General features: G+C 40.8%; 1 protein-coding gene across 1 annotated transcript in view; it reads right to left on the bottom strand.

Annotated features, from left to right (window-relative positions):
- The window catches only part of LOC123986228 (kinase suppressor of Ras 1-like), a 40,015-nt gene extending 17,230 nt beyond the window's left edge, over positions 1 to 22,785 (bottom strand). Inside the window, exons 1-12 of the mRNA XM_046074371.1 lie at positions 22,414 to 22,785; positions 21,363 to 21,526; positions 21,171 to 21,237; positions 20,379 to 20,462; positions 18,594 to 18,655; positions 9,912 to 10,024; positions 9,581 to 9,755; positions 7,962 to 8,019; positions 5,846 to 5,900; positions 3,061 to 3,309; positions 2,763 to 2,959; positions 2,443 to 2,539 (exon numbers count right to left, since the gene is read on the bottom strand). Coding sequence (XP_045930327.1) covers positions 2,443 to 2,539; positions 2,763 to 2,959; positions 3,061 to 3,309; positions 5,846 to 5,900; positions 7,962 to 8,019; positions 9,581 to 9,755; positions 9,912 to 10,024; positions 18,594 to 18,655; positions 20,379 to 20,462; positions 21,171 to 21,237; positions 21,363 to 21,526; positions 22,414 to 22,610 — 1,518 coding nt within the window. The 5' untranslated portion in view covers positions 22,611 to 22,785. The remainder of the gene's footprint in view (positions 1 to 2,442; positions 2,540 to 2,762; positions 2,960 to 3,060; positions 3,310 to 5,845; positions 5,901 to 7,961; positions 8,020 to 9,580; positions 9,756 to 9,911; positions 10,025 to 18,593; positions 18,656 to 20,378; positions 20,463 to 21,170; positions 21,238 to 21,362; positions 21,527 to 22,413) is intronic.
- Between the last annotated feature and the right edge of the window lie 519 nt (positions 22,786 to 23,304).

The raw sequence follows: 23,304 nt of genomic DNA, 5'->3' as shown, positions 1-23,304 counted from the left end.
ACAGGCAGGCAAGACCCCCAGCAGCCAATAGGGGTGGGAGAGAAGTCGACTCCCAGATGAATTGCGACGCAAACGCAGAAGACCCCGACCCGACCAACAAACGCCAAAGACAGTGGATGTATGTCATGGATTGTGAAGTGTTGCATGGTGGAGTAAAGATAAGGTGTATGGTAACTAAGGTGTAGTTAAAATAGGAGGGTAGTTGTGACACAGGCACCCCACAACTGCCAGGTAGTGGAGCCTCCCAACGTGCCCCTCCCACCCCCCAATCCCTCTGTGTCTAAGATGTAATTAAAATTGAGGGGCGGCCAGTGTGGGAGGAAGAAGGGCAATAAAGTAGCCCCACCCACCAAACACCCTGCAGCCTGTCCTCCCCCCAGATTCCTAAGGGTGTATGTAGTGAGACATGGCCAAAGGAGGGAAGGTGAAGGAGGTCATAGGGAGGCTAGAATGGTCCTCCCCACTGGGTCCAGATTCCTGACTGGTCCCATCATTTAGCCCTGTCCCCCACCCCCCTAAGCAGGAGGACACCAGGTCCCTCCAGCCCAGGGCTTGTAGCAGCACCCCAGAGCCAGCGACAACCCCGCCCAGCCCCAGGACAGGTCCAAGGGGGTCCAGCCCCCCAGCGTGCAGACCCGCGCCCAGACCCAGAGATACCAAAGCCCCGAGCCCCAGGCCCCCACACACCCCCGAGGCAGTTCAGTGCAGCCTCGACCCGAAGCCCAACAACCCCCCCCCACAAGTTAGTGTGTTCTAACCGCAGCTTTTAAGGAGTCAAAGATAAGAGAGAAGCCAAAATGTAACTTATTAGATTAACCTTAGTGTTAGACATTAAGGTGATAATGCTTTGAAGAAAAGGCGTAAGTAAAGGCTCAGTTAGCTGACGTTAGGTTAGCAGTAAACTTTACATATGGGCAATGTTAGATTTGGCTAACGTTACGTACTGTAACAGAGTCACTGTTCAGTTAGATACTAGTCAGATACTATTGTAAGTGGCTGCACCTGATCCCGATGGACACGAAGGGTTTAAAGGCAGAGAGCCGAGGGGGGAGCGGCTGCGGAGTTCTGCCTGAAACTGTCACACTGAGGAGAGCCGTGTACCTCCAAGTGTACTGTTTAAAAACAATAACGTTATACTATTCTATGTGGGGTTCATCAGTGGGGATGATTGATTCGAAGTACATATTGAAGGCAGTTTTGAGTCATCACACTCAGTATATGTAGCATTCCTTGAGATTCAGCAAACAATCTGAGGTGATTAAAAACACACGATTCGACTATAGGTAGGACGATTCTGATTCGACTATGTAAATCCTTAGTTGGGGAAAGCCCTACATCCATGCTTTCATGATGTTAAGGCCAAATTCTGACCCTACCATCAAAATGTTGCAGCTGAAATCGAATATCAGGAATTGTAGCATCAGTATCCTGTTCTTAGCTGACAGGAGAAGCACCCGGTGTGGTCTTCTGCTGCTGTAGCCCATCTGCTTCAATGTTCAACGTGTTGTGCGTTTGAGATGGTATTCTGCATACCTTGGTTGTAACGAGTGGTTATTTGAGTAACTGTTGCTTTTCTGTCATTTCGAACCAGTCTGCCCATTCTCCTCTGACCTCTGACATCAATATTCATGAATGTCAGTTTGGTATGTGATATTTTGTTTCATAGATTATCCATCCATTTGATATTAAAATTATAGTTTATAATTAGGGGTGTGATGAGACACTTGAGACGAGATTTGAGATTTTAACACTTTGTTAAAAAAATCTTTAATGCTGAATAATATTTTAAAAAACCGAGCATTAAACACTTTATTTCCTGCATTCTGATGTTTTTTTTCTGCACCAGTTTATGGTGATTTATTTTATTTATATAAAGAGGAACACAAAATTCAGGTGGCGGGTGACAATTCACAATCTATAACCTAACTATAACAGAATATAATGCAGTGCAGCTCTCGGGCATTCTGTGTTGCTTTCAGATCTGTTTTTCCTGTAGATCAACTTTTCTCATGTAATATCAAATTCTCTCCACAAATCCCCACATGTTAACTTCAGCGGCTCCGATAAAGTGCACAGTCCCAAACAAAGCAAGGTTGCGCTTCAGTTATTGGATGTTTATGTTGCAAAACATTACCAGCTGTGTTACCACTCATCATACGTGTCTGGACTCACAGCGTGAGTGGGTTCAGTTGATTACTATCACAGCGTACGCAGCGTCAACTGTGTCGATTAGCTTATCAGTTTTACATTTGTATTTCACTGCATGAGAAAATGAATGTGTCGCTTGACAACATGTGAAAAATGTCTTTTTACCTTACGAGAAATCTTGTCATAATTTAATCTCGCGAGATCTTGTGGCACAGTATCTCGTCACACCCCTCTTTATAAATGTATTTATCTTTTTAAATTCAGGCCATCTGACACAGCTCGAGGGATGCTTACCTTTACAATCTCCTGTGCAATCTGTCTGATTTTATTGATGTCCAGCATATGACCTCTTTCTCTTACAACAGAGTGTAGAGTCAAACCTTTACAGAAACTGCAGAGAAAATATTGCAGTACATGCAATATTGTTACTAAAACTGAATTCACAAATCACGATCAGAACACAAATATCCACCAAAACAGCCCATCACATCTAATATTAGATACAATTATCCCAAAGTATGAATATGCATTTGTGACTGGAACTGTACTGCACATTAGATAATTAGAGGGAACATCTGATCTCAGTTTTTAGCTGACGAGTCATGCAGCTTTACCTGGTGATGATGGCGAGGTGGGGTGGAGCCATGCAGGCACCCATGAACAAGACAACGTTCTCGTGCCTGGTCTGCCTGTAGTTCATCACCTCCTTTTTAAAGAGCTTCAGGTGATCCTGATTGTTGCCGTCAATCTCCAAAAGGCGAATGGCCACCTCGCCGTGCCAGCGACCCTTATGCACCTTCCCCCAACGACCCTGGACAAACTCAAATGTGTTAGCTGTGTTGGAACCAAATGTTGATATTTTATGCTTTCATACCAAGATTTAGTGTGCCTGTATTACATCTCAGTCCTTACCTTGCCAATAAGCTCCCCCAGCTGCAGCTGCTCATATGGAATGTCCCACTCCTGCAGGTACACACTGGTCTGACTGGCCTTACGAGAGATGGGGCCCCTCCAGCGGCCAGCAGCCCCACGACGACATATGGAAGAAGGCAATTCCTCCAGCCCATCCTCATCACACTCCTCAGTGGAAAGGCTCTTTTCTCTGCTGCGCTGGTCAGCTGTTTCCTCATCTTCAGCTGGGTAGTCTTCGCTTGCCTCCTCCTTGTGTGACATATAACAATATAAGGGAAGTGAACACTGACACTGAATGTTTAATTAATGATTGATTTTAGTAAAACTCAGTTCGAAGCACATTAGAAAAAAGTATTGTAACAAAAGCATTGTGAAAAACATAAGAAAACCAACTTGAAGGTACAGTGGTACATATATACTCTAAAAGGCCAAATCTACATTGGAGTCCTAAAGTCTGAGTCAACTACCAGAATATGTTTAATTCTTAATTAAATTTTTTTATACATTATTACATGCATTTAATAGATCATTATTCCATCACTGTAGAGCAGGGGTTACTAAACTTTTTCAACATAAGAGAACCAAACTTACAAAAATATATTGATACATTATGAATTGCTGTAACATCTACATGTATAATCTACTGATAAACACAACAAACCATGAATTTCAACTGTATATGAAATGTATTTATTTCATAATAAAAGTACATCACAGTTAAAATCTAATTTGCCGAGTATAAAGTTTTCAGCCATCTCATAATGACCCACTCACTATGTCAGCTGGAGTTGGGAGTGGGCTGAAGTGTATAAAGTATGCTACATCTTAGCAATAATCAAATTTGCTGAGTGTAATGTGATCTTGACAGGACAGGATCCAGGACCTTGAGTTGATCAAATTTAGCAATTTAACAATTTAGAGCAAAAAAGGGCCTGACGTCATCTGCATTTTTTCCCCACTGTCGTATTGAATCAGACCAGATTTGTGAGGTAAAACACGCTCTGTCTGTTCGGCCTGTTTGCTTTTTGTGGTTGTAAATATAACTTTTGGACAAATTCTATTTCACCCTATTGTAGTAATCCACAGAAGGGAGTGGGAGAGATAAATTGTCTCTCTCTTTCCAGAGAGAAAGAGAGAGAACTGAAAACCTTAAACAGCTGTTTCTCAGCACCTCACCCTGCTGATTTCAAGTAAGTATTGTTTCGAGTTCTTAGTGCTTTGTTTGTGATGACAGTTTAGCTTAGTTTTAACAGCTAGGCCCCTGTGTTGTCCAGTGTGCTCCAGCCATTGACGCCAACTGGCGACCCAATAAAAACTGGTCCATTTTAGGTCACGACCATATAGGATGTCACTTTGGTTGTCCAAAATACAGTTATTGACTCGCCTGCTTTATCCATTTAGTAATATAGTCTTGAAGTAACGTCATAACAACAACATGGTGCAGGATGAGAGAAGTTAGCAGACAGAGAGCGATGGACTTCACATGACAGGATTCAGGATTTTTCTGAAAAGCTGTTTTGATTCTTTTGATCGGTGAACCCTTACAGACAAAAGGAAGATAAATAATCAAGGAACGGACACATTCGGACTTAACGAGCGCTTCAAAGGTAACGGCAGTCATCACTTTCCTCTCTTGTACCAGGCAGGTTACACTGGTAAATCTCTAAGAATTAGACTTTGGGGCTTGTTGTTTCCATTGAATGAACTGAACAATTGAATTGTGGAGAATCTAACCAATCTAACGATGTGTAGCATGGTCATACTGACATATTGACCATACGTTTAAACATTAATATTATATGAACAATCTAAGCAGCTTAGAAGCAGCTAAAGTGGGCGACCCCGCAGGCTTTAAGAGGTTTTATACATCCAAAGAACTCCTATAAAAACTAGACCAGACAGACTTTTAAATTGAGGCAGGCGTTTATTTGTCAAAATGTGTTCCCAAACCAGGCCAGTAAACGGGATAGGCAGCTATTTGGGACTCGGCTATTAATTGAAGTTTTATGGTAACTGAACTGCACCCAGCCACTTTAGCTAGCTAGCAATTCATCCATGTTAGCAAGCAAGCTACTGTTAACTAACAATGGGCAGCTAAACCATAATATCACAATATACAGTATTTTATATGCTTTGCAGTAATGTTAGCTTTGAATTTGTATGTTGTGTTGGACTGGATTGTGGTGGATGCTGATGGTTTGTCAATGTTAACAGACTCTCTAACCTAACAGCTAGTGTTGCACACTGTCGCTCTCTCTCTCCACCACAACTGGTAAAGGCAGATGGCTGCTCACCCTAAGCCATGGTTCTGTTCGAGGTTTCTGTCTCTTAAAAGGAAGTATTTCCTTGCCTGTGTAGCCAAGTGCTTGCTAATGGTGGGAATTGTTGGGTCCCTTTAAATAACAGCACAATGAGTACGGTCTAACATGCTCTATAGGAAAAGCGCTATGAGATAATGTGAATTGGCGCTATATAATTAAAATTGTATTGAACTGAATGATTGGCATTGTGGAGGAGTGGAAGAGAAGGCACTCTGGAGCGCACACAAATTTCACATCCTTTTGGATTTTCCTCAGAAATCTGCCCACAGGCATAGGCAACACTGTCTAATTTTTCAGTTTTTAAGCTACGTTACATTGGCAATACAAAGTCATTAATGCATGTAAAGTGCTTCACATTCTTACTTATGGTACCTTTAAGAGATCTTACAACTTCTACTGATGACAAATATGTCAGTGATAGAAAAAAAGAACATAACTAACTCTATGCGACTGCCAGTACTCACCCCTTCTTGGTCCACTGCTGTTAGCTGTGTCTTAGTGACGGCCACCTGTGACATTCTGAGAGAAAAACCTCACAATTAGCAACCAAAAAATATATTTTTTACTAGCCTGACTGATACTCTATATGATTTATCAGGCTATGTGAGTTTAAAAAAAATCAAATGCAATCAGAAAAAAGTATGTGAACCCCTTGGAATTACCTGGGATTTCTGCATATATTGGACATAAAATGTTATCTGGTCGTTATCTAAGTCATAACAATAGACAAACACAGTCTGCTTAAACTAATACCACACAAACAATTATGTTTCATCTTTTTACTGAACACACTATGTAAACATTCTCAGTGCACGGCGGAAAAAGTACGTGAACCCTTGGATTTAATAATTGGTTGACTGTCCTTTGGCAGCAATAACCTCAACCAAACGTTTCCTTAACCTCATTGAGCATTCTGCACTGTGCTCGTGCAGTCATCTTTGCAGGAAGGCCATTCCTAGGGAGAGTAGCAACAGTGCTGAACTTTCTCCATTTATGTACAATTTGTCTTGCCATGGACTGATGAACATCAAGTCTTTTAGAGATACTTTTATAACACTTTCCAGCTTCATGCAAGTCAATAATTCTGAATCTTAGGTCTTCTGTAAGCTCTTTTGTTTGAGACATGATTCACATCAGGCAGTGCTTCATGAGAATAGCACAATTTAAATTGGTCCAATCTTGTCTCATTGATTGGACTCCAGGTTGGCTGACCAGTGTTTCCCATTCATTGATTTATTTTTTTTACTATTTTAAATAGGTTCAATTGTATGTGATTGCAACGCTGGACATATATTTGCTCAGCACCTCCTCTTGCTCTCTCACTCCCTCTGTCTCTTGCAAACACATTGATAATGAATTCATCTGTGTGAATTGAATGGTTAGTATCATGAACACCTCAGCACAAATCTGTCCAACACAACACTGTCAATGTCAGAGACCCACCTTTAAAAAAGTTTGTTAGAAAGCATGTAAGGAGTCTAGCTAATAAGGACAGCCATGTTAACGTTAGAGTACAGCTGGGCTGTCGAGTTTAGCACATTGTATATAGCTGCTAGTCATTATCGACTGCATTCCCCCCTCCCTCCCCACTGCCACAGTTATGCCATTGTCATATGTCATTCTGTGGGAAACACTGCTGACTCCTGACTCCAGTTAGCTTTTGGAGGAGTCATTAGCTTAGGAGTTCACATACTTTTCCACCCTGCACTGTGAATGTTTACACATTGTGTTCAATAAAAACATATAATTGTTTGTGTGGTTTTAGTTTATGCAGACTGTGTTTGTTTATTGTTGTGACTTAGATGAAGATCAGATCACACTTATGACCAATTTATACAGAAATCCTTTATATTTATATATAGATTTTATTTAAAAATGTTTATCATTTTTGTACAGTGTAAGCATTGTTGGAAAGGTTACTTTGGAAATGTAATAGGTTATACTGTAGATTACAAGTTACCCTATTAAAAAAAAAAAAATTAAAAAGAATGTTTTCAACTGTTAACCATTTTCAAAAGATAGCTTGAGAGGCAATTTAACTTGCACATGGTTGCGCTGCAAATTGAAACATCATAACCAATAAAATCCATCTGAATAGCATCAAACCGATGCTAACCGATTTCCTAAATGGCTGTGACTAGAAATTGCAAAGGAAGACATTGTGCACATGAAAAACATGCAAAGCATGAATATCATTCAACATAGCCATTACAGAAAATATATTTAGATGTATCCACCAATGTAATCATGAACATTTTCATAACTGTAATTTAATTACATTTTTCCAGGTAACAGTAATGGATTACAGTTATTTTGCAATTAAATTAAGTAACTAAATTACATGTAACTAGTTACTCCCCAACACACTTATGACCAATTTATATGTATGCGATATATAAAATCAAGCCTGAAAAATACTGAATTTGTGATATTGATATTTAACAGTTTATATATTTTAACACCAACACATAAATTAAACAAACATAATGAATGTTGTATTTTACAATTGTGACTAAAACATAATACAAAATGTGATAAGCTAATATCAGCCAATATGGTACCCATGTTGCTGTCTCTTACCCTGAGTCATAGTAGGTGCCAGAATGTTGAACACCAGTATATGTGGAAGCAGCAACATCTGTTGGAAAATACAACTTCAGAATACAGCACTACTACAAGAGTAATTCTCAATTTCAAAATGCAGAGGATATTAAATGCTTCTGTCTCAAGCTCTCAGGCCACCATATATTAGGGACTTGTAAAAAGATTTTTTAAAGAATCTGCTTCACGTTTACCCTGATAGTACTTAGCATACACAGCGATTTAGTATTGCTCAGTTACAAAATACAGATTAAGAACATGTTCACAATAAACTAAAAAAGCATCTTTTTGTCTGTGCTGTAATCCTCTTTCCAGACTAAAACTGTGTTTTTCTTCACCCAAAAACTGGACTTTTTCAAAAGTCTCCCGGGGAATAAATCTTAAAACTTTGACTTCTTCTTGTGTGTATAGGAGAAACATAGCTTTAACGATGTAAACCTGCCAGTTAGGGTCGAGGGCATTGTAGCAGTAAAGGTAGGAGAAATATATTGCATTTATGTTGACTTTGTCATACAATGTTGCAATCATAAAATAATGATTTTGTCACCATTGTATAATTGAGTGTAGAACTTAATGTTTTTATGTTCTTATGCCTAAAAATAGTAAAAATAAAACATACTAAATATCAGTACAAAACATTAACTACAGTAAAAAAAATCTGTTAAATTAAGAAGACCTTATATTGTTCAAGTAAGCTAAAGGAAGAATGGAAAACGAGGGAGAGAGGGGTTCTTTCCACAGCCGGAAGTATCACCAATATTGTGTCACAGTCTAAGATGCAAAGAACATTGTCGTCCGTGGTAAACTTTATGCGACCACCAAAAAGCTTTCAACCGCCAACAATTCTACATCTGCTAAAGCAGTACAGCAACGTAAAACTTGTAGAAAGAAACTCCGGCATTAGTTAAAAAGTCAGGAGTGACTTTCTTTATTTTTTCATCCAGTGGCATTAAGAAACATTATATGTTTGGTAAAAAAACATATTCTTTGCTGCTGTTATGAATATGATATTAGTTAAAAAGTCAGGAGAGACTTGCTTTGTTTTAGTTTTTAAAAAAATATATATTTTTAGCCTATACCGTGTACAGCATCATCTGGTCTGAGAGGCTGTCACCGGACCACTGAAACACGGAGAGAGAGACGCAGTGATCGTGTTGAACAAAGTGACTCAAAAGTAGGTCAAGTTAACCAAGAGCTTTGTCGTCTTATAATCAGGGCCGTCTTATATTCGGACCAATACAGTAATATTGTAATATAACAAGTAACTTTGTGGCGGGGACTCATTTCAACCACCACCAACTTTTAATACCCAGTAATAAGTAAAGCAACATTATTACTTTTTTAAGGAGTAATAAGTAACTTATTACAATTCCTGAGTAACTTGCCCAACGCTTTCAATGAGGCTTATAATGTTTGCTGTTTTAGACAGGCTGGAGTTTGTACTGTTGTTACACTGTACGTTATACTGAGATGCTTCTGTAATATTTTGTCCAATCCATTTAAATCACATTGCTGTGAAGAACCTGTTTTGTTGGAACCCTGCTTACATTACACAAGGCTTGTGTGTATGTGGGTGATACCAGTGACAGGGTACGGACCTGGGAAGTGGAAGCGGCTGTCCCAAGAGCCCTGCGGTGACGGGTTTGGTGGGGGAGTGGCACTCACACTTGGGGGGTTGCTCTGCTGGAAATGTGCTGGGGAAGAAGGTGTAGAGGAGGTGGCTGATGATGGGTTACTGCTAGAGTCCAGCTGGTTTAAATTGAGGGGAGGTTCCTGCTAACACACACACACACACACACACGCTCAAACAAACACAATTCTATTATCATAATAGTAAGGAACTTCCATTGACACCATTTATTTCCAGTAGAACAACCTTGACAGTCAGAATTCCATACATATTATAATAGAAAAGGAACCAGTACTTACCCTTTTGGTTATTGCCTTTGGTAAAGTGCCATATTGCAGTGGGATCTCTGCTTTGTGATCAATCCGATTATTGATATCTGATGGCACTGATTCTGCTCTGCGCATCTTTGGCACTGCAAGTCAGATTAAAACTTCAGCTAATTTTACATCACATTGTACATGTATATAATAGGTTCCCAATTGTGTAAGTCTGTCTTAAAACAATACACCAGGGCCTGTTTGTACATTGAAACACGTTTTGCTTGCTGTAATCATTCTGCCTGTTCATACTGGCCAGTCCAAGATCCCTTTCTAATGCGCTTCCAGTGTCACTGATGGGGGCAAAATCCAGTCTACATTTGTGCAAAAATACATTCCAAAGTGTATATGAACAGTCTGAGTTAGACAACAAAGCAAGTACATATGTTCCAACGTATCTACTGTCTTGTGACAAACATTTTGGTAGCACTTTATTGTACAGCTCAGTAATAACATGGTAATAGTGGGGGAATATAGGCTGGTATAGGCAATATGAAAAACATTTTCCAGAGCTAGAGATGTGGGGCCCCAACGTAGGCTGGTTTTCACACACACGTGTGATGTATAAAAATTAACATGACGTGAGAATGTGAGGTGAATGTGGCACAGACTTTTTCCAAGATAACCTCAAACAGCATTGAAGAATTGCAAAACAGAGCGTCACTAGTTTTTAATAATATCCTCTGTGCTAGGGCTGACCCCCAATAGTCGAAGATTCGATGCTTCGATGGGCGGAGCCTGATTCAACTGTCAATCTCACAGTCAAAGCTTCGCAGTGAAACAAGGATCATGCCATTTTGGTGATATGGGGGTGCTCAGTGTCTGATTTTACATAGAATTACCAGTTTTCTCTCATGCAGCTGTTTGCAGCACCACAAAAATTCCGGTGAATGGCAGGTGAGAGAGAGAGAGAGAGAGAGAGAGAGAGAGAGAGAGAGAAAAAAGGGTCTTCAAAAAGCCTCAGTTTAGCTGGACATTTACTGTGTAAGTTGAATGAATAGAGACTGCAGCTCTGCAGCTTCTCAAGATTGAAGCGGAGCTACTGTGTGTAAACCCCCCCGCAATCGCTGCGCACAAAAACACACGATTCGACTATAGGTAGGACGATTCTGATTCGACTATGTAAATCCTTAGTTGGGGACAGGCCTACATCCATGCTTTCATGATGTTAAGGCCAAATTCTGACCCTACCATCTGAATGTTGCAGCTGAAATCGAATACCAGGAATTGTAGCATCAGTATCCTGTTCGTAGCTGACAGGAGAAGCACCCGGTGTGGTCTTCTGCTGCTGTAGCCCATCTGCTTCAATGTTCAATGTTGTGCATTCGAGATGGTATTCTGCATACCTTGTAACGAGTGGTTATTTGAGTAACTGTTGCCTTTCTGTCATCTGGAACCAGTCTGCCCATTCTCCTCTGACCTCTGACATCAACAAGGCATTTTCTGCCGCTCACTGGATATTTTCTCTTTTTCGGACCATTCTCTGTAAACCCTAGAGATGGTTGTGCGTGAAAATCTCAGTAGATCAAAGTCACTTAAATCCCCTTTCTTCCCCATTCTGATGCTCAGTTTGAACTTCAGCAAGTTGTCTTGGCCACGTCTAAATGCCTAAATGCATTGAGGTGCTGCCTTTGGCTGATTGGCCACATTACTGAGAACTGTTGGGCTTCTGTAAATAGCATCACAGAGTACGGTCTAGACCTGCTCTTTTATGAAAAGCGCTGTGAGATAACTGTTGTTGTGATTTGGCGCTATATAAATAAAATTGAATTTAATTGAATTTAATTGAATTAGCTATTTGTGTTAAGCAATTGAACAGGTGTACCTTATAAAGTAGACGGTGAGTGTATATGCCATTACAGATATATCTCTGATAAACTAATATAATCTGATAATATCAAGTTTCAACTACACTCCTAGCAGCACATATGAACCAACTGCTGATGGATGGGACCCACCCAGAATGGTTAAGCCAAGGATGGACAGTCCTGATCATGAAGGATCCCCAGAAGGGAACAATCCCATCCAACTACTACCTAATAACCTGCCTCTGCACAACATGGAAGCTTCTGTCAGGCATCATAGCAGCAAAAATGAGTAGGCACATGGCTCAACAGGGTTTTTCCTGGCTCAGAATGGGACTTTGGGGGGTGACTTCTCACAACAGTAAGCATGATCAGTATGCGTACAGTAAAGGCAATGAGTTACCTTATGACCGAAATCTATACATTTTTGACCATTTGATAAACAAAATATATCCACAACCTGGAGGACTAAAGGTATAAAAGTAATATCTTAGTATAATAATGTATTTACAGGTTACACTTGATTTAGATTTTCTGCCTAGATAGTTTATTAGTTGAGATTTTTCACAAAAAAAACCTTTCTCTGATATTAACCTACACCACTGTGGTTAAGGTTTGATTAGTGCTAATGTTTGTGTATTCATTATAATTTCAGATAATGGTATAGGCTACTATAGCTTACTATTAGTAGCCTAATATTAATTCCAGTTTGACAAAACAGCAGTTACATTTTGTGGGTTGTTTTCAGTCATTAAGTTACTATGCAAGAAAAATGCTCTACAAGGTGTTTAGTCTCTCATTTGTTTATGCAAAGTACTAACTTGTCAGTAATAAAAAACGTGCATACAGAACGAGTTCAACATTTCTAAAGTTTGATGTAGTGCCTCACCCTTTTTAATGTCCCGCCTACTCCAGGCTGTGATTGGTCAGCTCACGAAAAGTAACTTTGACGAACAGCTATATGCACACGGCTGCATGAACGACACCCGATCTCCCTTTGGAGATTAGCAGGCAGGAAAGAACGGTAACAGGTGAGCGTGACATTGTGCCCAGAGAACCTGATCTGGAGAGTCAGAGAAGAGGACCGGGGCCGGTACGCCAAAGAGTAAAATGTAAAAGTGACAGTACCGACATAGGCAGAAATCACTGGGGGGGACGGGGGGGGTCAGGTCCCGCCTTAAAAACCATCAAATAATGATATATACTTAGAATCATTGTTTAAATAGTAACAACAACAGTAGCAATACAAACGCAAACGTGGCAAGTGTGTTGTACGTGTAGAAACATTTTGAGCCCCTCTCTTGCCTCACAGTGGTTTGGTCCACCGCCTGCTTTCTATCTCACAGGAGTCCGGTGGGAGAAAACCAGTTATATCCTTCAGTAGTTGTGGAGCTCCAGTAATGTTAAGCAGGCTGGCAGAGCTATATATAACATATAATGACCAGCAGACACGTTAACCCAGTGCAAGGGGAGCTGTGATTGGTCGGTTCACGACAAGGGACATTGATGAGCTACATTCAGCACACACCCGAGCTTCTCTTCTCCCTTGTCTCTCTCCGCCAACAGAGTTTAGCAGGTAGGTGAGAAAGGGAACAGGTGAGCTTCACACAGCCCCCAGAGAACCTGATATGGAAAGGGCAGAGGAGAGGACTGGAAGCTTGGGAGAAGTCCCAGTACACAAGAAAATGTCCCGGTATTCCAAAGAGTAAAATGTCGAGGTGCCGGTACTGACTACCTGGGTCTCCCCCTAAAGTTACATGGGGCCACCTGCTACGCTGCGGCCAGACGCCGCCCTGACCCTGGGCTCTCTTGACAGACAAGCAGCATGCCAGCTCTTTATGCGGAGGACAAAAGCATAACACACCCGCAGCTCACCAACAGGTGCCTATTGGCTAATCACCGCGCACACAGCTGAACTGCAAGTCCGGCCAGAACTGCCCTGCAATGTCAGTTCCCTTAGCTTCATATCCACTCGAAATGTAGGCTTATTAGGTCCTATAAAATAAATAAATAAATAAAGGAAAACTAAGGATATTTATTCTTTCATTTTAGTTAGTTTTGCAAACCTACAATACAGTTTTAGTTAGTTATCGTTTTTTTGTAAAGCCTCATTTTTTGTTTTTGTTTTTCAGTTCGTTTGTCTTCGTTAACAAGTATAACCTGTGGTGCCGAAGATCTAGAGGACATCCTGTATTGGCCCTGTCCCCAAAAAGGGGAATCCAATCCAACTTCAGGCCTGTGGCACTAACACACATGTAATGTTCTTCGACTTCTCCAGTGCTTTTGACACCATCCAGCCTCCGGCTGGCTGAGAAACTCTCCGTGATGCAAGTGGATCAGGACCTGGTGGCCTGGATCATAGACCTGACATACTGCGGCCTGTCAGTAAGGTAGTCTATGATTATGTTAATCGACTAGGCTACCACAAGTTAGGCAAGTAAACAAACACTCCTTCATCTTTTCATAACTAGTTAATAGGTCATAGCTAAAGCAAGAAGCAAGCTAACATTAGATGGCCAATGCTGAGCTAAACATGTTGACTAACCTCAGGTTACTAACCTACGTTCAGCCAGCGCTTCTTTGTTTGGGCCTTGTTGTATGAAGTTTTAAAGCCAAAGTTTATGATGAATGGCACAGCAGCTGCCGGTGTTTGTTGTCCTCTCGCACAGGTGGCCACGCGCAGCTCATGCTACGTATTACGTAGGTAGATTATAGGTAACGCAGGGAGGGGAATAACAGCAAGCTCATCAGACGTACAGACTAATGGAAACCATGAGGAGGCAGAAAGGAAGTCCGCTACAGCCAAATACCTTTACAGAGTAAGGCAGGTCCTGAAAGGTCATCTGAATTGGAAGAACAAGATACACATATGCCCTGCCGGTCACCAGATACCCCACTGGTAAAATGAACTGGCCAAAGAAGGAGATAGAGGCCACTGACATCAAGACAAGAAAGCTCCTTACAATGAATGGAGGGTTTCACACCAAATCCAGCACCCTGAGACTGTATGCTAAGTGGAGCGAGGGAGGCTTTTAACCTGATAGTATGATAAACATAAATCCAGTCAAGAGCTTGGAGGAAAGGCAGATGCAAATGATTCTGGTGAATTTATTTTTCAGTTTAGTTTTTATCTTTTTAATTAAACTTCCAAGCAGCATTTTTATTATATATAATAAGAAGCTATTATTTTAAAGTGTTTATCTTACTAGAGGAGCTTTACACACAACCTTATCAGAGCTAATGATAATATTAGTACATTTTAGCACACCATTGTCAATTTTAATCTTATAAAACGTAATTTTCCAAAAACAAAAATTTGGCTAGTGAAAATGCTGTGTGGCTAGTAACTTTGCAAAAAAGTTAATGTCAAGCCCTGATTGTGGCACAAGAACAGGCACTCATTACAAGATCAATAGAGGCTGAGGTCTACTACACCAGGCAGGACCCCAGGTGCAGTTCACTAACAAAGACCACGCCGATGTGAGGTATAAAAAAGGTTGTTTATTCGATGATGATGATTCGATGATAATGAGGAGTATTTATTATGGAGGGGTTGAGGGGAGAGGGATGAAGTGGTCGAGAACGGAGGGATGAAGGGGGTTGTTTATGGTTTCGGCTAGAAACCGGGGGGTTGAGACTCAGGGTGGGGGCTCGTTTTGATGATTGATTTGCTTATCATCCCCTCCTGTGGTTCCTGTGGTAGAAAAAGAACATTTACTTGGTGGAAGTATTAACTCTAGCATGCATGTCTTTGACGGTGGGTGGAAACTCGAGCGCCCAGAGGAAACCCACACGAGCACGGGGAGAACATCTATAGAAACTCTACACAGAAATGCCTGGGATGACCGAAGTTCAAACCCGGGACCGTCTTCCTGTGAGGCCACAGTGTTGTCCACTGGGCAACCATGCTGACCGTTAAGAGAGGAAGAGAAAAGAGGGTTTGGGGGGGTGAATGTGAGAAGAAGAAAAACGAGAACGAAAGAGGTTAGATGAGCTTATACGTATGTGCAGGTGAATGGGTTAGGAAGGCACTGGTGGAAGAATTGGATGACGTACAAGTGGCTGAATTAGTGAGAGAGAGATCTGCAGAGATTCTGTCAGACCTGGGCCCTGAAAATAAACACAGCAAAGACTAAGATAATGATCTTTCAGAAACAATACAGAAATCAGGTTGCACACAATTTCTATTTAGACAACACTAAATTACAACATACAAAAAACTACACTTCCCTTGGCCTCAACATTACATACACAGGGAACTTCAACATGGCTGTGAAAGATCTGAGGGACAAAGCAAGGAGAGCTTTCTATGCAATAAAAAGAATATCTATATTCCAATTGAAATCAGGCTTAAAATTCTCCAATTTGTAAAAGTCTCCAAAACTTAATAATGAATTTGACAAATGGGACAAAACAACTTTCCATACCGAGTTCTGTAAAGCATCCTGCAGGTGCAGAGAAAAACACCAAATAACCTGTGCAGAGCAGATCTCGGCCAATACCCCCTCTTACTAAAAATACAGAAAAGATCAATAAAATTTTACAATCACTTAAAAAGTTAACCCCCAGACATACCATCACAAAGCCCTAACATACCAGGAGCTGAAACAAAAGAAGAGTCCCCTTAGCCAGCTGGTCCTGAGGCTCTCTGCAGTAACAAGTCCGCAACAGCCTCAGGACAGCAGCACCAACTCAAGCAGACCAAACCAAATTATCAACAAGCAGAAAGAAAAATATATTGAATACTGGAAAGAAACGACCAAAACACAAAGTAAATTACAATGTTGTCTGACCCTAAAAAGAGAATTCACACTGGCAAATTACCTGAGCACAATAAAATGTCCTAAACTAAGAAAAATGTTGACAACATACAGACTGAGTGAACACAGCCTGGCCATAGAGAGAGCTGGCTACCACAAGAGAAGAGACTCTGCTCCCAGTGTGACACAGGACAGATAGAGACAGAGCTGCACTTTCTAACCTCATGCCCTAAATATAAAACACTAAGACAAAAAGACTTTTCCCAAATATACCCCAAATTCAAATTCATATCAGACACAGAAACTTCCTTATTTACTGGGAGAAATGCCCAAATGTGAAATAATTATGTCTCAAAATATGTCTCCTCATGCCATGAAGTGAGGACAACCAGTGGAAACACTGAATAATTGTACAAATTTTCAAATTATTATTATTTTGATTGTTTGATATTTTAGTAATTGTTTTTTTTTTTACATTTGATACTGATTTTTATTTATTATTATTATCTATTATTTTTTTTAATCAATTAATTAAATTAATTTTTTTGTCCATTAATTCACACACACACACACACACACAGGTTTACGGTATTATCTATTTATTTTATTTTAATTTTTAATATATTATAATAACACACACATTACTGTTTTATTTATTTATTTTATTTTAATTTTTTATATATTTAAATTTTTTATATATAGATAGAGAGGTGTGGTCCTGAACTTTAGTAATATAACTTCATTTCACTAACAAAAACCCCACCAATGTGAGGTATAAAAAGGGTAGTTTATTCAGATGCTGAAGAGTATTTACGATGAAGGGGTCAATAGGAGAGGGATGGAGGGGTCGAGTGTAGAGGGATGAAGGGGGTTGTTTATGGTTCGGAGGCCAGAGCGGCAAGGAACCTGGGGGTCGAGACTAAGGGTGGGGGCAAGTGACCGGAATATGATTCCGGAGAAATTCTGGATTTGGATTAGAGTTGGCAGAGATGATGATGGAACCAGAGGCGTGTGGTGACTCTGCCTGATTCCATGATGAATAATGGGTCTTGCAAAGAAGCGTGTTGGTGTAGTCTGTGGTTTACGTAGGTCTTGTTGGGTTCGAAAGGGCTCAAGTAAGAGGAAAATGGGGTGAGAGAGGCCAAGTTGGTCTGTTTTGCTTCGTTTGAGGTTGAATCTGAGGGTGTCTGAGGAGTGGACATAAATGTCGGAGAGGCTTGCCTGCTGGGTAGGATAATAGAAGTACATACAATACAAATACAAGCGAGGAGGTCTGATGTCAGGGGTAATCGTTTCGGAGCGAGCTGAGGTTCTGTTTTTTGAAGGCCTTTCATTAGCATGTGGACATCGGGGTGAGAGATGGAAGGAGTGGGTGCTCCAGAAAGGAATTTGACAAAGACGTTTATCCCGCTAAGATATACATGGATCATGGATGTTCTGATTTTGAGGACAGAGTGGGCTTAGGTGATGAAGCTGGTTACGGATATGATGTTGACGGAAGAGAATGGCAGGACAAAAGAGGTATGGATAGTTCAGAATGTACACCACCCTGAATCATATGATGAATGGATCTTGGGAGAGTTTACATAAGTTTCCAGCATTATGTGTAATGCTGTCTCTTGTTATGTCTGTTTTGGCAGATGCAGAGTCCTTGCCCATGTGATTCAGCATGCGCACGAGCACACGCTTGAAAATGTGGTGGCTGCAATCTGAAACCTCACCACTAGATGCCACTGAAAACTACACATGGATCTCTTAAGTTATATTCTATTATTCATTATTAAATAATAGTAGTAATAATTATTATAATTAAATTATCTAATATACTATAGATGCCATTTAACCATAATCCAAAATTTTTTAATCGATCCCCATCAAATCCTCATGTTCCATCTAAAACCACGCTCCTTGCATGTACACATGGCACCACACAAAAATCGCCCAAATGGTTAGTTTACAGACATGAGTAACTTCCCTCATGTATTGGTTATGACCATGAGATGTTATGAGCTGACATACCCATACAGTACTTTACCAGAGCATTGGCAAAAATGTTAATTTCTCTGACAAATTCATTTTTAAAAGATAAAATTGCTTACATGTGAGAAATGATATCCGACATGAGGGAGCATCTTTGGTACATTTGTTGTGGCACTTTAACCTGTGAACAGATAGATATGAAATACCCTAATAAGACCATAACAAGTATTTATAGCACAGGTGATGCTGAGACAGCAATTTCAGTTTTCAAAGCTAAATGCCCTCTCAATAAAATACTATATGTGTGTGTGTGTATGTATGTATATATATATGTATGTATATATGTGTGTGTGTGTATATATATATATAAATATATATATATATATATATATATACACACAGTGGGGCCAAAAAGTATTTAGTCAGCCACTGATTGTGCAAGTTCTCCTACTCAGAAAGATGAGAGAGGTCTGTCATTTTCATCATAGGTACACTTCAACTATGAGAGACAAAATGAGAAAGAAAATCCAGGAAATCACATTGTAGGATTTTTAAAGAATTTTTTTGCAAATTGTAGTGGAAAATAAGTATTTGGTCACCCACAAACAAGCAAGATTTCTGGCTCTCACAGACCTGTAGGCTCTTCTTTAAGAAGCTCTTCTGTCCTCCACTCGTTACCTGGATTAATGGCACCTGTTTGAACTCGTTATCTGTATAAAAGACACCTGTCCACAGCCTCAAACAGTCAGACGCCAAACTCAACCATGACCAAGACCGGAGAGCTGTGTAAGGACACCAGGAAGAAAATTGTAGACCTCCACCAGGCTGGGAAGAGTGAATCTACAATAGGCAAGCAGGTTGGTGTGAATAAATCAACTGTGGGAGCAATTGTAAGAAAATAGAAGACATACAAGACCATTGATAATCTCCCTCGATCTGGGGCTCCACGCAAGATCTCATCCCGTGGGGTCAAAATGATCATGAGAACGGTGAGCAAAAATCCCAGAACTACACGGAGGGACCTGATGAATGACCTGCAGAGAGCTGGGACCAAAGTAACAAAGGCTACCATCAGTAACACACTACGCCGAGAGGGACGCCAGACGTGTCCCCATGCTTAAGCCAGTACATGTCCAGGCCCGTCTGAAGTTTGCCAGAGAGCAGATGGATGATCCAGAAGAGGATTGGGAGAATATCATGTGGTCAGATGAAACCAAAATAGAACTTTTTGGTAAAAACTCAACTCGTCGTGTTTGGAGGAAGAAGATTGCAGAGTTGCATCCCAAGAACACCATACCTACTGTGAAGCATGGGGGAGGAAACATCATGCTTTGGGGCTGTCTTTCTGCAAAGGGGACAGGGAAACTGTTCCCCCAAACACACCGCTCGGGCAACGAAGGAGTGGCTCCGTAAAAAGCATTAAGGTCCTGGAGTGGGCTAGCCAGTCTCCAGACCTCAACTCCATAGAAAATTTGTGGAGGGAGTTGAAAGTCCATGTTGCCCAGCTACAGCCCCAAAACATCACTGCTCTAGAGGAGATCTGCATGGAGGAATGGGCCAAAATACCAGCTACAGTGTGTGCAAACCTGCTGAAGACTTACAGGAAACGTTTGACCTCTGTCAAGTATTGAGTTGAACTTTCATTACTGACCAAATACTACTATTCCACCATAATTTATAAATTAAAATCTTTAAAAATCCTACAATGTGATTTCCTGGATTGTGTATTCTTCTCATTTTGTCTATCATAGTTGAAGTGTACCTATGATGAAAATTACAGACCTCATCTTTCTAAGTAGGAGAACTTGCACAATCAGTGGCTGACTAAATACTTTTTGGCCCCCATGTGTGTATGGAGATGGATAGATATAGGGACAGAGGGAGGTTTTTTTACATTCTCTTACTTGCAGTGTTTGCACTTGACACCGAACATCATGCTCTTGCGACACACTTGGCAAGTCTGGGAGAGCCAAGACTTGGTCGAAAATCTGCAAAAGACAAGGAAAAACATCTCATCATAATGGCACTATTGTCTATCATTTGTTTCAGATTAAAATGGGTAACTTTTATAAAAACATTTTTTCATGTTTGCTAAAACTGTCACTATATCCTGACAGCAGTACATGAGACAGAAAATCTGTGAAATAAAATGATCCAGATTCCATTTGCAAGAATCCAACGCGTCCAACAACCAATCAGAGCATTCTGTAACGAAGTGTCACTCACTGCTCGTGCACCCCCCCCCCCGCCCCTTCATTCTCAAGCAGGTGCTGTCCTTTCTTGGTGGTGTCTACTTCTGTGATGTTTGAGAGCCCACCCCCCTGTCTGGCCCAGTGACAAATATATACATGTACATAATTAAATAATAAAGACGACAAAGAACTAAATTAATCTGACTGGCACAACATGGTATCCAGCTCCTCGTTCTGTATATATCTGGGGTTAAAAAATATAAATAAATTAATAAAGATATGTTAACTCTCCCCAACAATTTATAAAATGTCAGGCAGGAAGAAAGATCAATACATCAGTTCAAGTGTTACCATTCACACACAGCCCACACTCACTAAAAATAATGTGGGGCACATCAACCACAGTTTCCACAGCATAATGTATACTGTCACTTTTTCCTAAATAAATTGTTATTCTAAGCCAGGCAGGAGGTCCGTCTATAGGGGGATGGAGGGGCAACTCACCTGTGTGTTACAGCCAGGCCAATGTCTCTTCTCAATGTCTGAGGGGAGCTCTTGTGCATGGTCACATCTGTGAAGAACATGAGAATATAGTATGTCAAAAACACAAAAGAGACAATGGGGAAATTAAACAAAAAGCACCAAAGGACAATGACAGCAAAAATCCAGGCTCCATTAACTGTTATAGGGACTCACTGTCCAGCAAGGTCTGGGTGGCAATCATCATATATGGGGCTGAGGCTGGAACAGGGCCTGGGGTTCGGGCAGACAGCAATGGTGACCGCAGCGCTGAGTCATCAAGACTGTTCCCACAACCATTGATATGAATAGCAGCCAACCCTTTGTTCTTCTTACAGGGCCTGCAAGGACAGAGAGCAACTAACAACTACTGTAACAGGAGCCCATTTCATCCTGTGATGCACAGAACAAACTGCTGAAAAAATAACATTGGTCACTGGTAGCAGGTAAACCATAGTGTAAGAGTTGGGGATAATAAATAAATCGTTTTCAATGGCCTTGTTTTATTTGTACATTTTTAAGTGCCAAATTACAAAAGAAAGTCAGAGCCCTCAGGAGCGGGACCACACATCAACCAGCAGAATCCTAGTTGCTGTTGGTTCTTCAGAACTCCCTCAAAGTGCAGAGCCTTTTCTGCCAAATCTAACTGTGTCACCATTTGCTGTAAATCTTCGGTTCCTTCAAGTAAGATTCTCCGACTGAGTTAGTTAATTCAGTCAGAGATAAAGAGAAATTCCATTCTCTGAAGATCACAAATAACAGCAAAACTGTAATTGTTGGGTGACGTTTTCCCATTCAATGCATTTGTTGATTCACAGTCATATTCCATTATTTTGAGTGTTATGACAAGAAGGGGGTGGTGATGGCGCATAGATAAGATGCTTGCCTTTGGTGTGGAAGACCTGGGTTAGATTCCCACTGTGAGACATCCACCATTGTGTCCCTGAGCAAGACACTTAACCCCTAGTTGCTCCAGAGGCGTGCGACCTCTGACATGTATAGCAATTGTAAGTCGCTTTGGATAAAAGCGTCAGCTAAATGAATAAATGTAAATGTATGACACATACATGGCTGTAGGGCTGGCAATATCAACATACAATGACTTACTTCTCAACTGTTTTTATTTCGGTTGATATTTAGCAGGTGAAACGTGAGGCGTATTTTCAAACAGGAGACTCTGATCTACCACCTTTAAAGACATAACTGCAGTATTATCTTGAATACCAACTTGTGTGTAGCAGGCTCCTCTATGCGGTTGGCCAGCTGTGATTCATGACTCTTGCTTCTTGTCATTGTAATGTTGGGAAAGAACTGCAGCAGTTTGCGGGAAGGCGGTGGTGGTGTGTAGGAGGGCTTAGCAGTGCGTGTCTTTGAGGTTCGGGTGGCTGGAGGGGGGCCTGGATCCAGGACGAAGGCATCAGTCATTTCCTCAGGTGATATGTAAGGTCTCTGGTCATCTGAACAAGGTAACACTGATATGGAGATGGAGCGGCCATGGGCACTGGTAGGCTGTAGGGGGGTGGAAGGGCTAATAGGAGAGAAGGTGTCACTGTCCTGTTGGGGCTCAGAGTTGCAGGAGCCTGATTCAGGCCTCGGGTCACCTCCTTAAGTCAAAGAGGAAAGATCACAAATGAGCAAGAAGAGTACATACTGACACACATTTAAGAAAGATGTTTCGGATGGTTCTTTTGAAATTTATTAAGTATGTATAAATTTAAAATGTACCTGCTAAATGAACTGTACTTGTATAGCACCTTTCTAGTCTTCTGACCACTCAAGTGCTTACGTGTCACAATCACCCCATTCATACACTGATGGTAGAGGCTGCCATGCAAGGTGCTAACTCCATATCAGAAACTAATCATTCACACACACAGATGGCACAGCAATCAATGTGATTCAGCATCTTTTTAGTGGACGACCCACTCTACCGCAGCCACACTGATACTCTACTGCTACTGTTAAGTAACTACTTTATAAATGTGTTTAGACGCGTTTTAAAATCCGTGTAGTACACACTATAGTATAATGTGTGTAGAACACTAGAGTCAGTGTGCATGGAAACATAAAATCATGATTGGAATAATAATCATCATCATCATCATCATCACTGAGTTTA

The sequence above is a fragment of the Micropterus dolomieu genome, linkage group LG17, assembly GCF_021292245.1.
Source record: "Micropterus dolomieu isolate WLL.071019.BEF.003 ecotype Adirondacks linkage group LG17, ASM2129224v1, whole genome shotgun sequence".
Classification (NCBI taxonomy): Eukaryota; Metazoa; Chordata; class Actinopteri; order Centrarchiformes; family Centrarchidae; genus Micropterus; species Micropterus dolomieu.
This window is presented reverse-complemented; position numbering and strand designations above follow the sequence as displayed.